This window comes from Gymnoscopelus microlampas, assembly GCF_963454915.1.
Source record: "Gymnoscopelus microlampas genome assembly, chromosome: 5".
NCBI classification, from domain to species: domain Eukaryota; kingdom Metazoa; phylum Chordata; class Actinopteri; order Myctophiformes; family Myctophidae; genus Gymnoscopelus; species Gymnoscopelus microlampas.
In genome coordinates, this window is record NC_139942.1 from 1,108,782 (window position 1) to 1,135,660 (window position 26,879).

Genomic DNA, 26,879 nt, shown 5'->3' on the forward strand with positions numbered 1-26,879 from the left:
GATTCAATCAACAAATGCAAAGGCTCTGTACCAGTTAGTGTAGCACAGTGGTTTTCAAACTTTTAATTTCAAGGACCCCCATAACTGTCCAAATAGAACCAAATGGCTGCGGGTCCATTTGTACACTCTCAGAGTTACACACCCGTAAGGGGCCATTTCAAACCACCTCAAGCCACTTACTGTGTAAATGCAATACACTCAGAAAAGTAGAGCGTGAACGCACGCACACACATAGACAGCATGCATGTAAAAAATTGCTCTAGTTAATGTATAGCTCAATGAAATAAACTCAAACATCACAACACACTGGATGTGATTTTGTTTTACCCATTTGAAATAAGCCTTTACTATTTATTCTACAACTAAAAGGGTTTATTGTTCATTTTTCATCGGTATGAGTCCTCATGTGTTGTTTTAGATTATTCATTTTACTACAGCTTTTACCACAGACTGTACACGTAAAAGGCTTTTCCCCTGTGTGAATTCTTATGTGTGCTTTTAGATCACCTACTTGACTAAAGCCTTTTTCACAAAATGAACACGTGAAGGGCTTTTCCCCTGTATGTGTCCTTATGTGTTTTTTTAAGTCACTCATTTGACTACATCCTTTGCCACAAACTGTACAAGTAAAGGGCTTTTCCCCTGTATGATGCCTCATGTGTCTTTTCAGATCACTCATTTGACCGAAGCCCTTGCTACACACTCTACAAGTAAAGGGGGTTTCCCCTGTATGCATCCTCATGTGCATCTTTAGATGATCATTACGACTGAATCTTTGCTCACAAGCTGTACAACTATAGGGTTTTTCCCCTGTATGAGTCCTCATGTGCGTCTTCAGACTATCATTTTGAGTGAATTTTTGTTCACAAATTGTACAACTATAGGGCTTTTCCCCTGTATGTGTCTTCATGTGTGTCTTCATATTTGCATTATGACCAAAGCCTTTGCCACATATTGTACACGTAAAGGGTTTTTCCCCTGTATGAATCCTCATGTGAGTCTTAAGACTATCTTTTTGAGTGAATCTTTGTTCACAAACGGTACAAAAAAACGGTTTTTCCCCTGTATGACTCCTCATGTGTTTCACGAGGTTAGCATTTTGACAAAAGCCTTTACCACAAACTGCACAAGAAAAAGGGGTTTCTCCCATGTGAATCCTCATGTGTGCCTTCAGATTTCCCTTACGATTAAAGCTTTTGCTACAAACTGTACAACTGAAGTGATTCATCACTGTGTGACTCCCCATGGAGTCAGTTTGTTTTGATGATGTCAAGTCCTGGGACAGCTCATTGCTGAAAGACCATCGTTCTCCTTCCACATTGTGTGTGTTGTTTGATTTCAGTGTGTTAAAAGCAGACATATCTTCCCTGGTTTCCCACGCATTACTGTCTACTAGTTCAGTGTCAGATTCAGAACTGTGCGAAGAGAGGAGCTGTTCATCACTAGTTTGTTGTGGTGTTCCACAGTCATCTCCACCAGCTTGTGATGTAATGTGTTCAGTTGAGGTGCTGGCTACAGGCTCTGTCTCTCTGTTTTCATCATCATCTTCACTTTTCACTGCTAGAAATGTCAAGGTTGACCCATCACCCTCCTCTGGTCTTTGATGCACCTCCTCCTGTTCCTCTTTAATCTGTGGAGGCTCTGGTTCATCCTGGCCCAGACTGGTACTCCGCTCCTCTTCAGGGGAACCATCCTCTTTAGACAAAGGAAGGTGCAGCAAGTCTAGGAAAAAGTGAGAAAACCTTTTATGATTTAAACTTTACTTTGCTTTGCTCTCTTTTGTAGCCGTGATAGTTGTAGTAACCTCTGCTGTAAATACATGCTCACTTTCTAAACCATTAATCTGTCCTCATTCATCAAATAAGTTGATTGTCATTGTATGGTATTATTGTTAGCATTTTATGGATTCTGTTTCTGATTATTCTTATTGATTCCCCGTTTAGTTTCCAAAATGGTAAAATAAAAAATTGAGAAAAACATATCTTCATTATTTCATTATTAAGTATAAATCAGGCATAGCTTTTTTTTAAGACAGGAGCACCAGTGCTAGAAAGTAAGAGTTAATTTCGAGCCCTGAATATTAATACATAATCTCTCCTTAACTCTCTCAGTGCCAATAAAATTAAAAAATATGTTCATACTGTGCCAGCAATTTTCTTTTTTTTTTCAAAGTAAAAAAAAAGTGAAGTGAGATACAGCCTTTTTCAGCTAAAAGTTAAACAAAGAGTGGATGGAGCTGCAAATCTTCAGATAATGATATCTTGGGTTTTGAACATTTTTTTCCAAAGAAATACACATACATATATATATATATATATATATGTTGTTGTTTTTTTAACTCAGGATATCTCGTTGTGTGGCACTGAGAGAGTTAAGCAGTTAAACCCCTGTAGTCATAGAGAACTTAAGAGGACTTGAATTACATCTGTACTTACACCTACACCAAGTACAGACTTTACACCTACACCAAAAATAGCCAATCTACAAGCTCACAATGTGTTGCATTGCGACACATTGTGAGCTTGTAGATCGGCTATTTTGGGGGAATGTTTCCCCCAGAATATGGATGCTGGGGTTCAAGTGGTTAAACCAATTTAGACACTCTTTATTTGCCTCTACGCCAAATCTCTTTGGTGAGAGAAAATAGTCGATCTACAAGCTCACAATTGGAGCTTGTAGATCGGCTATTTTTGGTGAATGCAACGGTAACTGGAGCGGTCGCCCCCCAAACTACAAGTCCACATTTATTTTTCAGAACGGCACCAGAACTTGGTAAATTAGGGGATAAGGGTTAGGCATAGTTTTACTGAGGATAAGTTTAGGAATAAGGTTAGGTTTAGGCATAGTTTTACTGAGGTTAAGTTTAGGAATAAGGTTAGGTTTAGGCAGTTTTACTGAGGATAAATTTAAGAATAAGGAAAACCTCTAGGAAAACCTGGTGGTGACCATTACGAGGCGGCCGGATTTGACCGGGGGCGAGTAGGTTTGGAGGCAACCGTTCAATGTTACCCCCAGAAGAAGGACGCCAGGGCTCAAGTGGTTAACAAAGTCACCTTCAGTGGACACTCCCTGCAGTGTAGCGGTGGTGGTGTGGGTCTTCTTTGTGGCGTCTCCATCGCAGAGGAGCTGTTGCTGCTTCTTGCCTCCGGCGACCAAGCTGTCCTCCCCAGGGTCTGACTGGGTGGAGGTATCGGGAGGGGCACCAAAGGGGTTCTTTTCAGGGCCGTCCACCTCTGGCAGACACGTAAATGAAATGAAAAGGAAATAGAAATATGTCATTGTGATAATCATTGAAAAGCACACTATTTGGACATTTTAGCACATACTGTATTAACAATTGTTTATGGTTTATACAATCCAAATGAAATGGTGGGGTGGGGGAAGAATTTTAGGAAAGGAAGAGAGGGAGAGAATGTGTGTGTGTGTGTGTGTGTGTGTGTGTGTGTGTGTGTGTGTGTGTGTGTGTGTGTGTGTGTGGGGGGGCTCTCAAGTGTCAATTTTATTGGAAAACCAAATAAAGTCAGATATTCCATCAAGAGTAGGTTTTCGGTTTAGTACATATTACATTATTGAAAAAGCAACCAAATAAACAAATGCAATATAAAGCTTAGTTTATTCTCCACTTGGCTACAACATAACTGATCAATGAGATAACTTGTAGTAGATCTGTTCTTTTTGGCCAACAACACTGTCCGGACTGAATAATAATATTTTTGGCTTTAGATTGGACATGCTGTATTTGCTCCTGCAGCTGATACCCGCTGGCCCATGTAGCCTGGCTCCATCTAAGATATAAAATAGATCAACTGGATGCATGCATTCATTATGATATTTTACCACATAGAGAAGTAGCACTTACAATCTCTTTTTCCAACTGTGTCTTTTATGTTTGCCGTGTGTATATATTCAATTGAACATTATCTGTAAATATCAAGTACTCAAGCCAGGAAACAATAATCACATGCGCACAATCTATCCCCAATAGTAAGCTTACATACCACACTGTATGCAATACATAAGCTTTCACCAGACTATATATATATTGTTAAAGAAATTGTCAAAAATGTGGTAATGCATCACACAATTACGGTATTGCAGTAATTTAGTTAAAGTCCTAGCCCTAATCGAGAAAATGCATGATATACGTATATGATATTGCAGAATGTACTAATTAGATCAGTTTGTGATGATAAGTGTAATTGTGATAAGTAAAATTACACAGCCAGGTAAGCCATTTTATTACTATTTACTGTTAAAGAACCGTTAGAATTTTGAATTGGAACTTCAAACACTCAATGGCCCTCATAAAAAAACACAGCATTCAAAAGGCACAATTTGGTACAGGTACAGTACAAGTAGTATTTGATACAGGAGCACAATGTGACTTAATTCATAATCATCATCATGATGGTAGACAAATAACTTTGCTGCCTCTCCATCAGGCACACACACTAATATTAAAAATAAAAAGGTTGAAAATTAAGGTTCTACAAACTTCTTCCATTTTCTAATAATTGTGCCAACAGTTGCTGCCTTCTCACCAAGCTGCTTGCCTATTGTCCTGTAGCCCATCCCAGCCTTGCGCAGGTCTACAATTTTGTCCCTGATGTCCTTAGACAGCTCTTTGGTCTTGCCCATTGTGGAGTCGAGGTTAAAGTGTGTGCAGAGGTGTCTTTTATACAAGTGACAAGTTCAAACAGGAGCAGTTAATACAGGTAATGAGTGGAGAATAGGAGGGATTCTTAAATAACAAGAAACAGGTCTGTGAGAGCCGGAATTCTTAGTGGTACTTAAAAATCATACAATGTGATTTTCTGGATTTTTTTTCTGGATTATATCTCTCACAGTTGAAATGTTAAAAAAATACAGACCACTATATTCTTTGTAAGTGGGAAAACCTGCAAAATCGGCAGTGTATCAAATACTTGTTCTCCCCACTGTGTGTGTGTGTGTGTGTGTGTGTGTGTGTGTGTGTGTGTGTGTGTGTGTGTGTGTGTGTGTGTGTGTGTCACACACACACACACACACACACACACACACACACACACACACACACACACACACTCTCTGCTGCTAGACTCTGGGCGCCTGTAGCCTTACACTGTAGCGAGATTGATCAGCCAGAGCTCTGAGCAAGCGAGCCAATCGACAAGACTACAACACGTCGCAAATGCAACGCATCACAGGCTTGCAGATCGGCTGTGTTTGCCATGGGACACCGTTGTGCAATGAAGCATATATCAGGTAACGCCCTCCCTTGCTGTAAACACAGAATCAGCACCGCAGAGCAGGAGCACTCACACACACACACACACACACACACACACACACACACACACACACACACACACACACACACACACACACACACACACACACACACACACACACACACACACACACACACACACACACACACACACACGTCGACTCAGTTGCTCATGTCACATTTCTCTTTTAGCTAAATTGTATTTGTCCGTTCTCTGGACAAGTCTGGCCTTGTATCTAAACCATTACAGTACATAAACTTATTAGAATAGAGCACCGAAGTCTGACGTAATTTACACATCCTACCTGGGTCGTGACCCCCCCCCCCCCCCCCGTCTGAATTCCCATAGACGTGTTTGATATTGCGTCAAATAAGAACTGTGTTCCAAAAATAAACAAATGACCCTGTGGTTTTACTCTTATAGACATGAAGCATCAACTGACGTTGAGAAAACGTCTTAAAAAAAAGAAAAAGTTTCAAATATGAGTGACTGAGTGATTTGATCCAATGAAATCCAATAAAACCGGTCAGATGACTAATGATATCCAATGAAATCCGACAGGAAGTGGAAAACACACAGCCAAGAAACAGGTGGATAGAATAAGATCATTTTATCATGCAAGAGAGAGCGCTTTTCAGCACCAACTGTGGCCGACATCCATGAGATGCAGTGCTCATCATCTTTTATGGCGCATTGCCACCACCAGCAACTAGCAATAGCAGCATGGTAATTTAGATCAGGGGCTCTTAACCTTTTCAGGCCTCCCAAAATAATCATATTTGAACTGGGCACCCCCCCCCTGATTAGCACTTGGAATTTGTAGGAGTTGAGGCATTACATTTAGTTTTACTCAGTTCCCACAGATAATTGTGAAAATAGCACAAGCTATAGCACAAATAAAATAGCACAAGCTTACAACGCCTCGTTGTGAGCTTGTAGATCAGCTATTTTCAAACTTTTTGCCTCTTTCTTTTACAATTTGGCCATTGTTTGACCAGGTTTTTATAGTATAGTTTGTTGTTTACTTTTGATGCATTAATGGACCTAGAAAAGAATGTAAATGTTTTAAAAATGTCCTTCAATTGTCACTCCACTGTCATTGTGGTGGTGGATTTCAAGGCTGAGAGGACGTGAGAGGACGCTGGCGCTGCTTTGTTCGCCGCTTCTCCGTCTGAGATTAGGTTTTAGGTTTGAATTTTAGGTTGAGTTTTGGTCAGATTAGTCAGTTTAGTCTCTTTTCTTAATCTTTTTCTTTTGTCGCTAACTTAGCCTATTTACCATGCTCTGTTTATTTAATTTCCCTTATGTTATAACCCGATACCTGTGGCTGTTAGCTGGTGCTAGCTACCTCCAGCTGTCACCTCGGGCTGCAACTCCTCCTGGACCCGCTCCTCCTACATACTCCAGCCGGATCTGTCTCTGCCATTGTTCTGTTCCACTCAGCACCCAACCGATCACTTTTCCGCTCGAAAGCTGCTGCCTCTTGCCCTGGGTTGGTGGTGTGGTTGACGGGTCAATCTTCACTCGTCGCAAGCCCGGAGCAGCAAGCTGTCGGGGTGGCACGCTAGTGAAGGCTAGTTGGCTACCCCCACACAGCTTTTTTAACCCCCATCTTCTCTGGCCCGGAGCTTGTCCTTGCTGTCGGCCAGCCCGTCTTCTCTCACCACCAGCCTGGGGCTGATCAGCACGCTAACTAGCCAGCCTGGCTCCTGCCACTGCCTAGGCGGCTATCGGCTAACAAACAATAACAACCGCACGTTGCCTCGCGTGCTCCTCCTACTTTCCACGGACAATAGCCCCACTCCTCTGCCATGCTGTGGATGTATGTGTTGTGCCTGTTTCTCCACTCCTGGCCAACAAGTTTGAAGTGGCCACTGGCCAGCGAATCCACTTCAACGTCCATCTCCTACAGCATGCCACTCAAATTCTCAGCCTCACATCTGCTTCAACTCAATAAAAACATCCCCATCTCATCGCACATCACAGCAGCCATCAGTAAACACAGACTTCTTCGCCGACCTAGATATATCCACCGTAGCTCACGCAGAAAGTTTATTTACCCCCGGACTGACCACTGTATCCCCACACTCTGGTCAAACAACCGCCCCGCCTCCGATGTCGTCATACGTCATCACACTCACAACAACAAACCACACGTGCGCTCTGCCTATCTGCGACCACTCACCAAAGCCCCCCCCCCCCCCCCCCCCATCCAATACCACCCAACTCTCAAATTCTCTCTGTTCAACACCCGGTCACTCAATAAAAAAGGCGCAATACTCACTGAATTCATTACTGACAATAACATTGACTTTTTCTGCATAACCGAAACTTGGCAAATACCTCAGGAATACAGTCTACTCAACAAAGCTTCCCCCCCCCCGGATATGTTTATATGGACAAACCACGCACTGGTCATGCTGGTGGTTTAGCCACAATATACCGCCAGCACTTCAAACCCTCTACTATTGCCATCATAACCCCCTCCTCCTTTGAGCAACAGTGATTTAAACTACCCGGCCCCAAACCCCTGGTCACTGCAGTCATCTACCGCCCCCCCAAACCCAACCCAACATTCCTCTCCGATCTCTCTGAATTCCTCACTCAACTCTGCGCCATATCTCCATCTGTTCTACTTCTGGGGGACTTTACTTCCTGGACATTCTGAACTCGTTCAATATCACTCAACACGTCGACTTCCCTACCCATAAAAAAGGACACACCCTGGACCTGATCTGCACCACCGGAATCACCATTAGCAACCTCACCAGTTTCAACCTCACCTCCGCCATCTCAGACCACCTGGCCCTCACCCTGGACATCGACATCCCCACACCACTCATCAAACAGCAGCGCTCCATATCATTCCGGAACCCGAAATCCATCCACCCCTCATCTCTCTCCGCCCTATTGACTGACTCCACCTTTAACCACTCTCTCACCCAGAACCCCTCCCCTACTGAACTGGTATCCAGCTACAATAGCGCACTCTCCTCCTGTCTCAATCAGCTCGCCCCCATCAAAACAAAATCTGACTCCTACACCCACTCCGCCCCCTGGTACACTGATCACCTCCGTCACCTCAAAGCCAAAGGCAGGCAGCTCGAACGGCTCAGCAAGAAAACCGGTCTCACCATCCACTCTGACATCTACAAATAACACCAACAGCAATACAGGGACGCTCTCAACACCGCACGCAGCTCCCACTACTCCTCCATCATACAATCTGGCAGCAACAACCCCAAGACACTTTTCTCCACCATAAGCAAACTTCTCAAACCCCTTGACACCACCACCACCTCATTCACCACCAGCAAATGTGAAGCTTTTTTATCATTTGTTCAATACAAAATCGACACCATCCACTCCGAACTGGCCACCTCCTCCCCTACCACCCCCCCTGCCCCCGATCATGCCTCTCCTATACTTTCCAACCACCCACTCTCTGTCTTCACCGAAATCACCGCATCCGACCTATCCTCCATAACCTCCGGCATGAAAGCCTCCTCCTGCACCCTTGACCCAATACCATCCACCTTCGTCATAGCCTGTCTCCCCTCACTCACACCACTAATTACTAATATAATAAACTCCTCCCTGTCCACTGGCTCTGTCCCTCCTGCCCTCAAGCTGGCTGCCATCACCCCCATCCTCAAGAAACCCGGTCTCGACCCCAACATCCCCAATAACCACCGGCCCATCTCCAACCTCCCCTTCCTCTCAAAAATACTTGAACACAGTTGCTTCACAAATCAAATCCCACCTACACTCCAACAACCTGTATGAAACCTTCCAATCCGGCTTCCGTTCACTCCATAGCACCGAAACCACACTCCTTAAAGTCACCAATGACATCCTCCGCTCCGCCGACAATGGTTTCCTCTCCATCCTCATCGACCTCAGCGCCGCATTCGACACCATCAGTCACTCTATCCTCATATCACGCCTCCACTCCTCCCTCGGCTTATCCGGCACTGCCCTCTCCTGGATGAAATTGCATCTCTCAGACCGCCAGCAATTCATCTCAATCAACAACTGCACCAACCCCTCTACCCCAGTCACTCACGGAGTCCCCCAGGGCTCAGTGCTCGGTCCCCTACTCTTCACCATCTTCACGGACTTCAATTCCACTGCTACGCTGACGACACACAAATCTACCTTTCCACCAAAACCATCACCGCAGCCACCCATTCCACCATCACTGCATGCCTCACAGCACTCAAAACCTGGATGTAAAACAACTTTTTAAAACTCAACTGCAATAAATCTGAAATAATCATCATCGGCCCCGACTCCCTCACCCGCTCCACCCAGGACTTCTCACTCAATATCGACGGCTCCCTCATCAAAACCTCCCCCCACATCCGCAACCTTGGTGTAATCTTTGACCCCACCCGGTCATTTCTCCCACACGTTAACAACATCACCAAAATTGCCTTTTTTCACCTCCGGAACATTGCCCGTCTCCGTCCCTCCCTGACATTTTCTGCTGCCGAAACCCTCATCCATGCCTTCATCTCATCCCGGTTAGATTACTGCAACAGCATCTTCCACGGAATCACCGCCAAAACCCTCAATAAACTCCAATATGTACAGAACTCAGCCGCCCGCCTGCTCACCCACACCCGCTCCAGAGACCACATCACACCAGTCCTCCATGACCTCCACTGGCTCCCGGTCAAATACAGAATCAACTTAAAAATCACCACCTACAAAGCCCTCAACCACCAGGCACCCCAATACATCTCGGACCTCCTTCACAACCACGTTCCCACCCGTTCCCTCAGATCCAGCGATGCCAACCTCCTCAAATTCCCCACCAAAAAAACAAAGCGCACCTGGGGTGACAGGGCATTCTCCGTCGCAGCACCCACCCTCTGGAACCCACTTCCACCTCACATCAAAAACGCCCCCACCCTTGCAGTGTTCAAAGCCTCCCTCAAAACCCACCTCTTCAGAACTAGTCTCGCGTAGCCAGACCCCACAGAAAATGAAAAACAGCGACCTCTGTTTTCTGATATTGTCTGTGGGGTCTGGCGGGAGGAAAATGGAAGACCAGTGCGCAGGGAAACTCCGGTTTCATGTCTGCCTTCAGCGCATCACTTCCGGTTGGTGCGACTACGTTTTCATTCCCACTAACAATATTTCTACACGGAACACTAACACCACTTCTCCCAGAGAACATGGATGGTTTTGGTTATAAGCCCACTTGTTTCTATGATGAAAGAGTAAGTTAAAATGTGAATATCTTTCCGTGGTTTTGTCCGCTCCTTGGACGCTATTGTTAAATTAGTTTCGGCTAGTTTCGAGGGGGGAAGGGTGGATGGACACGTGAATCCCGGCCACTACATTTGATTGGGTAAAGCGCGGCCCGCTTCCTGATCTGAAGGCACGCCCACTTGTAGCCAATGCGCACACGTTATGACGAACCCCTCAGATTCCACCGCAGGGCAGAATCTGTTCTTGAGAGATTACTTCAGAACTGCTTTCCCCACCTAACTGATCTCCTACCACCCTAGCCTCAACTTGTGTTTTATTCCCTGGCCTTCTGTAGCCTTTTTAACTTTTTAACTTTTTACTCTCTGTATTTTCTCATTAAAGTTGTTTTGTTTTGATTGTGTTCCATTTTGTATAGCCTTGTAAAGCGACTTTGAGTACTCAGAAAAGCGCTATATAAATCCCAGGTATTATTGTCTCCGCCAGGAGACTATGTTTTCACTTTCCGTCCCCCCCCCTCGGCCAAGCTAACATTGGTCAAGCCTCACGTGACACGTGACAATACGTTGAAAGAGTGTGCTCGGATTGGCTAGTGAGACGCATGACGTATAGCGGCCTATAAATAGATGTGTCACTTTGAAAGAGTTTTGGTCTATTTCAAAGTGAGGTAAGACAGGAATAATCACGAAATGGCTGAGAAATGGCGGAGCAATACATTATGTAGACACACTGGTGTCATCACAATACGTAATATAAATAGCTTAGACAGGATTAATCAAGAACAGTACATTCCAGTACAAACTGATATCACAGTTGATGACAGTTGATAGCACGGTTCTGCTGGCGGAGACTTGTGCTCATTTTCTAGTTATCATTATTATTATTGTGGGTTGGGACCCCAAGGTTGAGAACTGGTTAAGAGTGGAATAATTACACCTGATGAAAGTGGCGGCGTCGCTTGCTGTAAAGAAAACACCTACAGTACAAGCCAACAACACGTCACATTGAGGCACTGTCTTGGCTGTCCCAGACATGCGTTCACCTGTACAAACCCCATTCAACACCGCTTCACAAACAGTGGACCAATTTGTGGGTCGCGGACCGATTTTTGTGGGTAGCGAGTAAATATCCCCTTTTTTCGTTCCCTACATTAAAGAAGATATCTTATTTCAAAGTATATTGTATATATATTAATATATTAAAATAATATTAAAACAAATCAATGAAAAACAATTCCAACATTTACATGAAGCATTTCATAAATAAATCAGAAATCAAATAATTTCCATAAATAAAAATTAAATAAAATAAAACGTTTAAGAATTAGTGAAAATAGCAGATCTACTACAGTGGTCACCTATTCATATACGCACCGGAGTCTCTGAAAGGTACCCACCATAACCCACCATAACCTTAGGTTGTGAAAGGTTGGGGGTGTGGCTATGCCTTGGGGGTGTGTTTTAAGTTTTTCATTTTAGGTGGACAGTAGGTGGCAGAAGAGAGCAGAGGAAAGCAATTACTCTACTTGCAGTTTATTTCTTAAAAGCAGAAGTCATTAGAGAACTTATGAATGCAGACAATTTATCATTGAATTAATAAAACAAACTTATGTACTAGAGTATTTCCAATTTCCAGTAGTTTTACTTTATTTTATACATAGGCTATTTGAAAATAGCTGATCTACAAGCTCACAATTTTCACAATGCTATTTTGAAACATTTTACACAACAGTGTATTTTCAAACATTTTACAGTGGTGTAAAGTAACAAATTACATTTACTCAAGTACTGTACATAAGTAAAGATTTTAGGTATTTTTACTTTACTAGATTATTTCCAATTTCCAGTACATTTATTTCTACTCCACTATACATCTCAGAGGCAAATATTGTTCTTTTACTCCACTACAATTATTTGAAAACTTTAGTTGTTACTTTGTAGATTTTGATTATTACAAAACATACATTAACCACTTCAGCCTTATATAAACGTTGGCTATTTAAAAATAGCCATGTGATGCGTTGTGAGCTTATAGATCTGCTATTTTCAAAGGATTTTTATATATTTTGATAACCTGTGAAACGGGACATTCTACATGTATTTTTATGTGGTATATGTGGTGGCTTTTACTTTAAGTAAAATATCTGAGTACTTCTTCCACCACTGAAGAACAACAATTAAAGAACAGAGGATAAGCCAGTGTTTTTCTCATTCTTTTTTTTCTCTCTCTCAGTCATAGGAGACAGCTGTTGCGACCAGTGTTGCCAGAGTTTGCGAGAGAAATAAGCAAACAGGTCTATGAAAACAAGCCCAAAAGAGATTGATTATTATAGGCCACATGAGCACATTAAACCTATATGCACCTCAAGTTCTCAAATAAAAAGCAGCCAGCTTCTACCAATATTTACAAGCAACTTTACAGAAAAACAGGTTGCTTATAATAAGCAAACATGGCAACGCTGGTCGCGACCCCTTCCTTTCATTCAGTGAGAGAGGATCATGGTTAACATATGCTAATAGACAGTCAGTGGCTTCAAGCTTGGCCATTGTTGTCACAAAACAAGTTTGGCCACCTTCACACACAGTTAGGTAGGCTACAGTCAGCAGGGAGAGGGGGTTGGGGGAGAATTTAGCTTTTTTTTAAATCATGTTCTCAGTGGTGGAAAAAATGCTCACATTAGCTCAAGCACCCCTCTCTCTCTCTGTCTTCAGTATTAACTGGGTATCAACTGCCTTTTAAGGTCAACCCTAAATGCTTAAGTAAGAGTCCCTCTTGTGGTTAAAGCTGATGTCCAGTGATTTTGCGGCCCGGGTTTAAATCCCACGCTATGAGCTTGCAAATTCCATGCGGAATGTCCAGTTTTTGTTACCACAATATAAAAATACTCTGTTACAAGTAAAAGGCCTGTGTTAAAAATGTTACTGAGTAAAACTACAAAGTACTGGCATCAAAATATTTTCAAACATTTTACACAACAGTGTATTTTCAAACATTTTACTGTGGTGTAAAGTAACACATTACATTACACAAGTACTGTACATAAGTAAAGATTTTAGGTATTTTTTTTTCTTTACTGGAGTATTTCCCTCTCTCTCTCTCTCTTTCTCTCTACTTGTTATGCAGAAAGTCCTCTTTCACACGTTATGTCAAAATGTAAAATAGCAGATCTACAAGCTCACAACGTGTAGCTTAGTTCTGCTATTTTTAAATAGACAACTTTATATAAGGTTAATGGTTAATGTATGTTTTGTAATAATAATCAAAATCTACAAAGTAACTAAAGTTTTCAAACACTTGCACATCGTGTGTGTGTGTGTGTGTGTGTGTGTGTGTGTGTGTGTGTGTGTGTGTGTGTGTGTGTGTGTGTGTGTGTGTGTGTGTGTGTGTGTCTGACAGTGTGTGGGCACAGACAGACAGACAGTAGGGGGAGGTAGGTAGCAGGTAGCAAAACCGGTTATGTTAATGATATACTGTGTAGCCTACACTACAGTATTCCAAATAAGCTGAGGAACTCTGCTATCAGGTTCCCCTCCCCCCTACAGTACCTCTGTTCCCAGCACACCGTGGAACCACACGTTACTGCCGGACCCCCGGCAGTAACTCTGAGGACCCTCTAGGGGCCTCGGACCTCCTGTCGAAGACCCCTGATTTAACACTCTCTCTCTCTCTCTCTCTCTCTCTCTCTCTCTCTCTCTCTCTCTCTCTCTCTCTCTCTCTCTCTCTCTCTCTCTCTCTCTCTCTCTCTCTCTCTCTCTCTCTCTCTCTCTCTCTCTCTCTCTCTCTCTCTCTCTCTCTCTCTCTCTCTCTCTCTCTCGTCGAAGACCCCTGATTTAACTCTCTCTCTCTCTCTCTCTCTCTCTCTCTCTCTCTCTCGAAATCCGCGGGCTAATAAGTGTCAATTTGGGGGTCCTTCACATGAAAAAGTTTGAGAACCACTGCTCTGATCTCCTCTCCTCTCTCCCCCCCTTGCACTTTGGCTAATTAATATTGACTGTTGTAAGTGAAAAGGTTAAGAAATGTTCAAAAAGTTTACTGTTTCAGTTTTTGAGAGGCTGCAGCCAGTGTGTGCAGTTCAGATTTATGTTGTTCCTGTAAGGATAATTATTGTTCCAATTCCAAATATGGAATCTGTAGCAGCAAAATACTTAAAAAGATAAAAACTGTTTTCTATTGTTCAATTAAATTGGATTCAGTTCTAAAAGGCTAAAAACTGTACACGTCTTTTTTTTTTAGGGGGGGGCACGGGGAAAGTAATATAAAGTAACATGTAATATATTACTCTTGATTCCAAGTAATAAGTTATATAATATTATTACTTTTCAAAGGAGTAATAAGTAATAGGTAACATATTACTCTCCTAAGTAATATAGCCCAACACTGATTATAAAACATATACATTAACCACTTTAGCCCTATATTATACCATGGCCATTAGAAAATAGACGATCTACAAGCTCGTAGATCGGCTACTTTCAAACATTTCAGTACTTTTACTTTTGGTACTTTAAGTATATTTTGATGCCAATACTTTGTACTTTTACTCAAGTAACATTTTGAACACAGGCCTTACTTTTTTAAAATACATTTTGAAACCAAGCGCCACCTCGTGGCTGGACGGCCACACTACACTTTCTAATTATTTCAATGGGAGGCGCTAAGAATCTGTGGGCGTCAACTTTGAAAGGTACCTAAAGAAACCTTTGAAAACCTCTGATGTCCAATAGGTGTCCGTTTGAAGATCGTGCATGAATGAACAGGTGACCACTGTAGCTCACAACGCAGCACATTCTGAGCTTGTAGATCTGCTATTTTCACTAGTTTCGGTCCCAGGCAAACTCTCTATGGGCTAAAACGTTTACTGTACTAATGTACTGCACAAGCTGCATAGGCCAAACTATCACCGCCACCATCATCATCATACCAATAAAAAATGTAAATGTGCAATTACAAATAATTCACAACCCGTACCACATTTTACCTCATGTTGTGTTAATGAAAGGAAGTCTAGGATGAAATTAAGAAAATGTGCACTTGAATCTATTAAACTGGCACCACCCAAGGGCAGAGCACCTCAGTGCTCCACTTTCAAAAATATTGCTTCCAATGCCCCCCAACATTCTCTGAACACCCCCTGGAGCCTGGTTCTACCTCCCTCATTGAGAAACACTAAATTAGATGAAGTGATTGCATACTTTTGGTTTATTATGCTCAACTGAAGAAAGAAAAGTGTCATACTTTGTTCAGACACACATCAGATTTAGTGTTTCCTTGTGTTTCCTTGGAAGAAAAACAGTTAGAGTTCAGTATTAATAGTATATGGTACTATATTGATCCACATTTATCAAGAGATTAGCATTATCATGAAAGCATTTGTCTCACCTGTATGAGTCCTCATATGCCTCTTCATAGTAACCTTATGATTGAAGGTTCTTTCACAAACTGTACAAGTAAAGGGTTTTTCCCCTGTATGAGTTCTCATGTGTGTCTTCAGAGTATAATTATGTTTGAAGGTTCTCTCACAAACTGGGCAAGTAAAGGGGTTTTCCCCTGTATGAATCCTCATGTGGATCTTAAGAGTAACATTTCGATTGAAGCTTTTTTCACAAACATCACAGCTAAAGGGTTTTTCCCCAGTATGAATCCTCATGTGTCTCTTCAGAGTTCCCTTACAATTAAAGCCTTTGCCACAATTTGTACAGCTAAAACCCGTTTGTTTGGATGATTCCTCGTCCTGGGACAGATTGTTGCTCAAAGATTTTTTTTTGCCATCCACACGTGTTTTGCGTGATTTCAGTGTGTTTAAAGTTGACTGATCTTTCCTGGTCTCCTCCCACTCATCACTGTCTTCAGTGTCAGACTCAGAACAGTTTGAAGAGAGAAGTTGGTCATCACTAGTTGGTTGTGATGCTACCCAGAACTTGACATAAGCTTGTGTTTTCATGTGTTCAGTTGAGGTGCTGGCTACAGGCTCTGTGTCTCTGTTCTCATCATCATCTTCACTTTTCACTGCTAGTAATGCCATTGTTGACCTATCAGCCTCCTCTGGTATTTGAAGCAGCTCCTCCTGTTCCTCTTTAATCTGTGGAGGCTCAGGTTTCTCCTGGACCAGACTTGGGCTCCTTTCCTGCTGTTCATGGGAAACCTCCTCTTTACGCACAGGGAGGGTCAGGAAGTCTAGGTAAAGGATAAAATCAGAGAAAAACATTATTATTATTATTATTATTATTTTTTGTATACAGGGTTGGGTCCATATCTGTCTTTGTTTTGGTCAACGTTTTGATTCCAGTGTGAGATACCATACCAATGTTATAGATCAGGGGTGTCATTTTAACCCTTTAAGACCTGAGGCGATTCTTAAAACAAATCTAAATCCTAGCAGTTTTTTTAAAAAAAATTTTAAAAAAAGTTTAAGATTTTTCTAAAATAGCAGATCTACAAGCTCATAGCGCGGTTTTTGAATAGCCAAAGAAATCTAAACTGACACAGATGCGTTCCAGGTCTACATGGGTTAACTAACTTGAACATGAACTAACTTGTTCAACAAAATGTTTCACTTTATCAATTTCAATTCTCATTAAGATTGCCTAGCAAGCATTCCTTTTAAATTAACTTGCAGTCTTAGGTTACAACAAAGATACTATTTTCTGTTTTGGTAGCCCAACCCTTTCCTTAAAAAAGAAAAAAAGAGACATTTAGATCACGATTTCTGACTAACATGAAAGTAGCAGCTCCCAATCCTAAACTATGTGGATGGTTGGTTAAAACAGACCACCAGCACTCATAGAAAAAAATAAAAACGTTTAAAAAAGAGACCCCGTGGCAGACCAAGGACCAGATGGGGGGATTATATCTCCACACTGGCCTTGGAACGCCTCAGGATCCCCAAGGAGGAAGTTGCTAATGTTGCTCTGGAAAGGGAAGACTGCAATCTATGTTGGAACTGTTACTTCCGTGACCCGATTCCACATAAGCGGTTCAAGATGGATGGATGGATGGAATTAAAATGTGAGATCAGCTGTCACACAGATACATACACAAATAAGGGCTCCAGAGTTTGTTGCGAACGCAGCGGAAGTGGAGCTTACTATGCAATCGTGCTCGGGTTGTGTGTGTGTGTGTGTGTGCTGTCTCTGTCTGTGTGTGTCTCTGTGTGCAGTATGTGTGCACTGCCTGTGTGCAGCCAAGTAAATGTCCAATATAGACGTACCATACATCAAATTAAAGGTCTTTGAAAACTGAACACACCTTTCAAGGTTGCGTTTAAGCCCGCCCCTTCCCCCGGAAGCCACGCCCCGGAGAAGGCTCCTAAAAACTCCCCATTGAAACCCCATGTTAAATTAAAAGTGCCCGAATCGCTCCGAAACTTTTTCTACCCCCCCTAAGTGGGGGTCTACGAACAAATACTTCGGCCTCGGATTTTGGCTCCGCCCCCCGGAAGTGGGTGAAACAGGCACTTCAAACACTTTGTTCAATTGTTCAAAAACATTCAAAGTTTTTTTTTCATTATTATTTTTTTGTAGCGTTCGCTTCTCGCGTTCGCGCGTCTTACTTGTGTAAGATGGTCGAACATGTGACCAAAAATTGTTCAAGTGGAAGTAATAATTTGTATCGGCCGCACCAGTGTACCTGGAATTTGAACAGTTCTGTATGTCTGTGTGTGCATCCCCCTCCCTCCCTCCCCCTCACTCCCATTCTTACAATACATTCTTATTCTGGCTCACTCTTAGCTGAATGCGGAACTCTAGACTCTAGAGGACAAAACCCACAAGCCATTGGCTCTGGTTGTCGACCAGAGCCATTCAGATTCAGATTGTCGACTCAACCTACATGTCCTACATGATCAATGGGGATATGGACATTTCCACTAAGGAGTGTGAGCTTATCTATCCTGATAAAGGGAGGATTAGGCAGGCAACATTGAATCATTGCTAAACCTCTGTCATTCAAATATGATGTCAAAGGGTCTGAAAGATTGTTAATTATTTATTGCGATGTCTTTACTGTTTTCTAATAGGAGAGGGTTCTACACAATCTGCCACAGCGAAGGCAGTGTGATATGCTTTAACATTATTTAATCATGGCTGGCCGAGTCCTGTTGGTGGTTATACTATTACTGTTTAAAGAAAAGAAAAATAATAATCAATTGCGTCTTGTTGCCCACGTAGACTTCATAAACCATATCAACACTGAGCTGACAAAGGAAGTTTGATGCCACTAAGATTTGAATGTCCATTATGTTTAAGGACAAGAACTACCTACAGTACATCTTTGGGAGCTGATGATGACCAGGGAGCCATACTGCTTTTGGTTTGTGCTAAAAAAATAAAAAAAATAAAAATAATACAGAACAGGCTGAGGCGGCGCTTGTCAGTGTTGGGCAGGAGGAGTAGGATGAAGGTTCTACGTCCTCCCGGTATCCAGTAGGATACAACAGTAGTGACAATACAGAAATGTGTGGGGAGGAATCAATTGGCATAATGAAAATTGGGGAGAAAGAGGGGTAAAAAGCAACAAAACATTTGTTTTGGTTTTGTATGTTTCAGAATCAGAACATCCTGCACCTGGTCCATATAATGTTGGTCCTCCCAGTGCTGTGTGTTACATGGGGGATCTCTTCACAGAAGAGAATCGAGTCTGATGTAAGAGCATCTCTCCATACAGACAGTGGAGGACCTGATTCGATCAGTGAGGGGTCATGTTTGGAGGACTTGGAAGCAATAGTGTGTAGCAAACAGGTTTGTCCAAGGGCAAAGGCAAGGGCAAAAAGGTCACACTAGTGTTGACCGTCTATTATTGTAGGAGTACAACAATGTGGGTGCACCTAGGGCTGTCACGATAACAACATTTTACTTGACAATGAATTATCATTCCTCTAACGCAGGCAGGACCCATCAAGGGCATCTGCTACCAGGCCTGTTGGAACCAGGCATTGGTCCTGGAACCAGAAATCCCAGAGCTATCTGATTAGGGCTGGGCAATGGAAATAACTGGGTGGCAACCATTTTGGGCCACTCTCAAAAGGGTGTACTGGACAATGCGTGTGCCAAAGGGTTCCAAAGCTGCACTCAAGCTGTATTATCATTATTATCAACAACAACAAAAAAGGTCTTGTTTTTCCTCTCTTTCCTGTACTCTAGAAGTGACAATAAAGAACAACCTTGTACAGAAGTCCTGACGTCTCTCGTTCATCCCCTGGTTCGTAAAGTAATTTCTTTATGGAGAATAACATGGGTCATTTTAGAATCGTCTCATATAAGAATTGTGGTCCAAAAATAAACAAACTGTCCCGGCGATATTGTCAGGGAGGAGGCTCTGTATCGTTGTAACCCTAACCCTAAATGTAACTAATTCGGCGGAAGTAACATTATCACTTTCTCACCGTCAGTTGATGCTTCATATCCATATGAGTGAAACCGCCGGGATCATTTGTTTATTTTTGGAACACAGTTCTTATTTGACGCAATATTAAAAAAGTCTATGGGAATTCAGAATGGGGGTGGAAAACCGCGAACCAGGTAGGATGCGTAAATTACGCCAGACTTCTGTGCTCTAGTGTAATTTACTATTAATATCATATTAAAATAGACTATCAGTTTATTATGTTAATGTGTTTGGTATTATTCCCATTGTCACAAAATGGAAGTAAAGTTCCACTATATTGCAGTATAATCAGTGTCCAAGCTAAAATGTACATATTACGATGTAATTTAACCTTGACTTAAATGCATGTCCTTCGGTTATGGCAATCTCCAAAGTATCATCAAATGAATGGGCAACCCCAACTTAGTTGGAAAGAACACCTTAAAGGTCTTTCTACAGTATTTATTTATAATAGTTCCAAAATGAAAATATCTATTATGGTATTTACTAACTATGCTGAAAGTTTCACATTTCTTACAAAAGTGCACAATTGTATTGCTAAAAATAGACATTTTAATGGCTTGTTCAAAAACGTTAGAAACGGTATTCATTTCCAAAATAGCCAGTTCAAAATATAAACAAATTATCAAATGTTTTCCAAATGGGAGAGGAACAGTTAGGTCTGCGTGTGAGCTACACTAGTGCATGTCCGGTCTAGTCGTCTGCGCGTGGACTAGTTTTGTATACGTCCTGCTTGTGCATGCTTGGAAGCCCACTTGGAAATGGCAGCTTCACATAGGAGTGCAGTGTGGGATTTCACATAGGAGTGCAGTGTGGGATGATTTTGTCAAGATTGACGATAAAACAGTGCAATGCAAATTGTGCAACACAAAGTATGCATATCATTCGTCGTCAACTTCAGTGATGTCAAATCACATTAAAGCGAGACGCCCAGTTGTCGTGCTTGAAGGAAAGTGCAGTTTGCGCTCTCCTCTCAACTCTGCAGCAACAAATAAATAAAAATCAATAAATGCCCCCGACACGTCGACATGCAAAATACTGATTTGTTATATCAATGTTTGAAATTACCAACCTGCCTACCAATTATGTCACTGGTAGGCGGGTTTCTAAACTGTCCATAGCCCTCCTCTGAGACACAGACCTAATAGGTAGCCTCTGACAGACTAATTGTCTAGTACAGCACTGTATAATTCATTGTATTTATGCTGTATTGTGTGCTTGTAACTTGTAGATTCTCAGTCCCACAGAAGGTGCACATTCTGCTGTGACATGGAATCTAATGCTTGTGTTTATCTGTTGTTTATCAGATGCTGTTATGGGGAAGCTGCCTTGAAGCCTAGTGGGTGTGGTGCCTGAAGAGCTGATTAATGATACATGGGGAGCAGCTTGGGTGGATTGCTACTGCACTGGGGTTGGTTGATTAAAGCCAAGGGTGGGGTCTGTATTGACTATATAAGGGAGAACAGCTCAGTTGAGTGTGGGCTGCCATGGAGAGAGGCTGACTGTCTTCTGGTTGACAGTGGCAGGCCAGGTACACATGTAGTTGCTGCGTCACATCACCTTGAGAAGCGAATACAAAGAAAGACGGACAAAGACGGGAGAATAGAACATAGCGAGACGTAGAAAAGCTGCCGCCCGAAAACTGCTTAAGAAAGATTTTGTTGATAATACGAAGATGTTAGTCCTAGACTTGGACGACACCTTGGTCACAGATGTTACGACAAGAAGAACAAAACGTAAAGAGGCAAAGGTCATTAAATACACGCAGGAAGAGGTGAAGGATAGTGTGGCTGTGGTGATCAGACCACACCTGAAGGAGTTCCTTACGAAGGCCTTCAGCCTCTTCGAATGTGTCCTGTGGACTCACTCTGTAAAAGAGCGTGCAGTGGCTGTCCTTCGTCACATGAGTGACGAAAAACTTCAGAATGAGACGTCTTACGGCTACTAAAGGAAGAAACGACACAGAGCTGAAACTACTCTGCGAATGGCTTGATAAGCTGCCTGGACGACAAAAAAGGGGACATCAGAACAGTCATCAGGAAGTTCAAGGAGTCGCGGCCCAAGCGCTGGCGTTAAAGGGAAGAGACATTGGGCAGGACATCTAGGATTTTCACTGACTTTAATGCCGATCTACAATCCCACTTGGTAACACTTATCACCAGGTTCTTGGCAATACACAGCCCTACACAATACAAACAGTTACTAACAGACAACGTATCTTTTGTTTTTGTGACACATGGTTTTGAAGCAATTGGCTGTAAAGTTTGTGATCAGCAAGGAGATGCATCTCATAAATAAAAAAGGCTTACTGCCTTTTTTATTTGCGATTATTTGAAAAGTCACCATGGAACACCCTGAACAAACAAAAGGGAGAAAGGAGGGGTGCTCAACCACCCATTTACCGTAAATCCTCTAATAGTGACCCAGGCTTGTATTTGTTTCAACTGTAGTGGGTACCGGGCTTTTATTTAAAGGAGGCATGTATAAGAGAGAGGCCTATATTTCTATTGTTCAAACAGATCAGAATGAATAAATCAATATTTTGTGTCATTTACATGTAGTCACTGGTCATTTTAACTTTTTCATTACTCTCCGTTGGGTAGATTTCCTTCACTTTGTTTTGTATTATTTTCCTTGACTGCTTGATCACTCAGCTGTATTCCCTCAAACCTAATTTATGCTCCGCCGTGCGAACGTGTTGCACGCTGAGAACGGCCAAGAACAGCAGACCTACAAGCTCACAACGGTTGCATCCACGACACGATGTGAGCTTGTATGTCAGCCGTTCTCGGCGCACAATACCGCTGCGGGGTGGAGTATGTCTCGCTAGGAACGTCTCACCAGCAAACACACAAGAGGAGGTTGAATGAAAAACAGGTTTGGGTCATGCAGTCTCAATGTTTGTTAACAAGAAACCCATCTATAAGGAAGTATAAAGTCAGGGGAGGGTCACGCATTTTCATATAACTCTATGGGTATCTTAGTAAACGCCCTCTTGAGACTTAACTAAATAAATAAATAAAAAAGCCTTGTATTAGCAGACTTTTTTCAACAACGCCCCTGGTCATTAATAGAGGCCTGTTTTTTAATTGAATAGAGGTCACTATTAGAGGAAATACGGTATCTAAACTGCAACTTTGTAGAGAGTTGCAGGCTGTTGACAGCGTGATGTCACTGAAGGCCTACTGTCTGATATTATGGTGTTTGCTGGTTCACGGACTGAGGCTATATGGTTTACAACAGACCACATCATTAATGTTTCCAATTCAGCGGTCATTCATACAACTTTTCTGCACACACACACACACACACACACACACACACACACACACACACACACACACACACACTTCCAGTAGGTGAGATATCAAAGTCACACCCCGATTCTAACAGCCTACTTGACATAATAGAGTACAGAAGTCCTGACGTCACTCGTCCATCCCCTGGTTCGTAAAGTAATTTCTGTCACTCATATTTGAAACAGTCTGTTTCTGGCGTAAATTTAACTAATTCGTCGTAAGTAACATTAGCGTTTTCTCACCGTCAGTTGATGGTTCATATCCATAAGAGTAAAAACCGCCGGGGTCATTTGTTTATTTTTGGAACACAGTTCTTATTTGACGCGATATTAAACACGTCTATGGGAATTCAGAACGGGGGTGAAAAACCACGACCCAGGTAGGATGTGTAAATTACGTCAGACTTCGCCGCTCTATTAGTCTCGCGTAGCCAGACAACTATTCCACAATCTCTGAATGCTATATACAGTCTGGAACTACAACTCCCAAAATCCGAGAGAGGAAACTGGCACTTCCGTTCATGAAAATATATTTTAAAATATCTTTACACTTTACTTTTTAATTTCCATTTCTGCTAAGCAGCAAGCTATGTATACTTAGATTATTTGTATGTATATTAGGATACATTTGCGCGACTGTAAAGACGAAACGGAAATGGAGAGGAGGCTCCACATCCGGTTTATGTTCTAATCACCTGATTCGGATGCTATCAATGCATAGAATGGGAGATTATCACGTTCTATCAGACCATTGAATGGGCGAAGTAGGCGACCTACCGTCTACCCCGCGATTTATCAGACCATTCAGTGGGCGTAATCAGGAGCTACTGACCTACCGACGGAGATGACATAAATACTTTAGTTTCGGTTTTGGTTTTGGTTGTTTCGGTTTCGGACCATGACGGAGGCGCGCAGTCTCAGGCGAGGTGGAGCCCCGCGACGGGCCACCGAAGGAGCTAAGGCGACTGAGTTGCCGTCCGGAGCGGTGCGACCCTCGCCTGTGCCTACTCAGCGCCGTTCGAGTTATGTACCGATATGGACAGAATCGTAAATATTGTTGTGGGGACTGCTCCGCCTCCGTCGGTAGGTCAGTAGCTCCTGATTACGCCCAATGAATGGTCTGACAAATCGCGGGGTAGACGGTAGCTCGCCTACTTCGCCCATTCAATGGTCTGATAAAACGTGATAATCTCCCATTCAATGCATTGATAGCATTCGAAGCCGGTGGTTCTAATCATGATCAGAGCTTCCGAGTCCCAGACTGTATGCCGGAAACATTTGAAATTTGTGGGAGGCAACAGTCTGGTAACGCGAGACTAGTGCTCTATAGTACAGTAAGTAGCCATGTGGCCCATAGGTCAGGAGCCTATCTCCTGTTTCTGTAGCGTGAGGCAGCTTGATGTACAAGTACAGTACACTCCTTGAACGCTATAATACATGGATACAAAGTGGGTACCAAGGAAGAGTGGGCACCTCTTAACCTGCACCCCCCCCAACCCTCCTGTCTGGCTCTTATATGTCATCATGATTTGTGTGCGTGGGGATCTCATTTTAAACGAGCTTAGAGCTTAGTGTCTTCCAGTTTAATAGACCTTGTATTGTGAATTTGTACTCCATGTACTGTTGTTCTCATGTCTTACTAAATAAAGTACATCAATCAATCAAACCTAAATGTTAAATTGACCAGAAGGCTAACAGGAAGAGTGGGCACTAAGGAAGAGTGGGCACCTTGATGTAAAATTGTCTATTTTTCCCAAAATGTAAAAAAAAAAAAAAACATTGGAAAATGGTCTTAAGTAATGTAAATTATACATGAGTAGAACATGCTTGAACATTTGCCAGTTAAGGCCTAATATGTCTACAATTGCAACAAATTGCTACAAAACCTGTGTATCCATTTATTGTGGGCATAAACAAGAAGTTGAAGGATACATATAGGTCTGATAATAATGTAGCAAATCATGTATAGGCCTACTTTACACTACTTCAGAACATTTATCAAATGTTTTATTTATTTGTATTGCTAGATCATAACAAGTCACGCTGTGAGCTTGCAGATCGGATAATTTCCAGTGTGCAGCACGGAGCGCTACAAAATATAAATCAATCTTAACGGGTATTTCGGTCCAAAAAAAGGGGGGGATTTTTCGGACGATTTGGGGGGGTTTGGAAATAAACGGGTGCATGGTGGGAACAATGGGCCCCGTCCGTCCTAGAGGCCTCGGACTGACAAGGGTTTTCCTAACGTCCGACGGTCATTGTTTCTATAGCGTTAAAGCTAACCAGCCATTAGCCCTGGTCCATAGCATTAGAAGGAGTGTCTCCTTAACGCCATTGGACTGTAGAGCCTTTGCGCAAGCACCACAGGCTGCGCAGACTCTCGTCTTTAGTCAAAATAAAAAATACACTTCTGCCACTCACCAAAACAAAAACGGTTTTATGCAGTTGAAAGCCTACTCTATTGAGTGGGGACACTCCGAGCCCCCCCACCTCAGGTCTAAAATACACTTTTTAGCTAGAAAAGAAAATATTTCACTGGAAAGTAAAATCTTCCACGACCCCCATAACTCTGAGAGTGTACAAATGGAACCAAATGCTTACGGGTCCATTTGGTTCCATTTGTACACTCTCAGAGTTACACACCATTCGTTAGCCCATGAGGGTCCCTGGACCCCAACTGTAGACCCACTGGTGTAACAGAGTGTTTCCAGTGAGCCAACATGCACAATATCAGCACCCTTACTCTGTTTGACCAGAATGGAACAGAGCCTTCATTAGTATTATTGGTAACACCTGTGAATGTCTTCATAATATGGCTGCTGTGAATAGAGCCTTTAGAGAAATTCCATTGACCAGATCTGTAGGGGGCGCAGTGGAACAAGCAAAATAAAAATGTTTTCCTTGCAGAATATTTTCTTTTCTGGTCAAAAGGTGTATTTTAGACGTGAGGTGGGGGGCTCAGAGAGTTTCCACTACATAGAGTAGGCTTTCAACTCAGTAAAACCGTCTTTGTTTTGGTGAGAAGCGAAAGTGTATGTTTTACTGTTACTAAAGACGGGAGGCTGCGCAACCTGCAGTGCCGCGGGTGTTAAGGGGAAAGAATGGTACTTACCATAGCGTTAAAGAGAACTCCTTCTAACGCTATATGGACCAGAGCTAACCAGCTATATAAGCTAAACGGGGTAAAAAAAAAACTGCCTCATCAAAGCAAAGAGAATCATTCATCACATACCAAGTTCCATCGCTGCTTACAACTCTGTTGTTGACCTTTAAAAATCCTAAAGAGCAGCAGCAGCCTTTGATTATAACACTCCGTGAGATGAAGGCTAGCAGTTAGTCTTATCCGTTTGTTCTCTGTGAAAACACCATGAGAAGTCTTTACAGTCTGTGGCTGCAGCTTGTCAACACACACGTTAAAGCAAAGCATCAAACTACACACGATGACTACACACTACACTTCCTGTCTGCGCTTTCACAATAAAATAAAGAACAGGAATACGTGACACACGCGTTGCCATATTCTGTGAGAGAAATAAGCAACCAGGTCTGGGAAACCAAGCCCAACAGAAACAGCTACTAAATAGGCCACATGCATGCAGTGGTGGAAAAAGTACTCAAATTCTTTACTTAAGTAAAAGTACCAATACTGCAATATAAAAATACTCTGTTACAAGTAAAAGTCCAGAATTAAAAATGTACTTGAGTAAAAGTAC

The 26,879-nt window shown here is 42.4% G+C and overlaps 1 protein-coding gene across 1 annotated transcript; it reads right to left on the reverse strand.

Annotated features, from left to right (window-relative positions):
- Positions 1-7: 7 nt before the first annotated feature.
- Positions 8-26,530, reverse strand: LOC311046316 (uncharacterized protein). Its single transcript, XM_084058548.1, has 4 exons — positions 26,399-26,530; positions 15,867-16,661; positions 3,054-3,233; positions 8-1,722 (listed from the first exon to the last, which is right to left on the reverse strand). Exons 1-4 carry the CDS (start codon positions 26,406-26,408, stop codon positions 380-382), a joined length of 2,328 nt encoding a protein of 775 aa, XP_083914674.1. The 5' UTR covers positions 26,409-26,530; the 3' UTR covers positions 8-379.
- Between the last annotated feature and the right edge of the window lie 349 nt (positions 26,531-26,879).

Bases quoted from the DNA above. Each gene is read 5' to 3' on its own strand.
- LOC311046316 (XM_084058548.1), bottom strand. The intron at 3,234-15,866 runs GTGAGACAAATG...CGTGTCTGCCAG, and splicing joins GCATATGAGGACTCATACAG to AGGTGGACGGCCCTGAAAAG. The intron at 1,723-3,053 runs GTGACTTTGTTA...ACTTTTTCCTAG, and splicing joins GCAGGGAGTGTCCACTGAAG to ACTTGCTGCACCTTCCTTTG.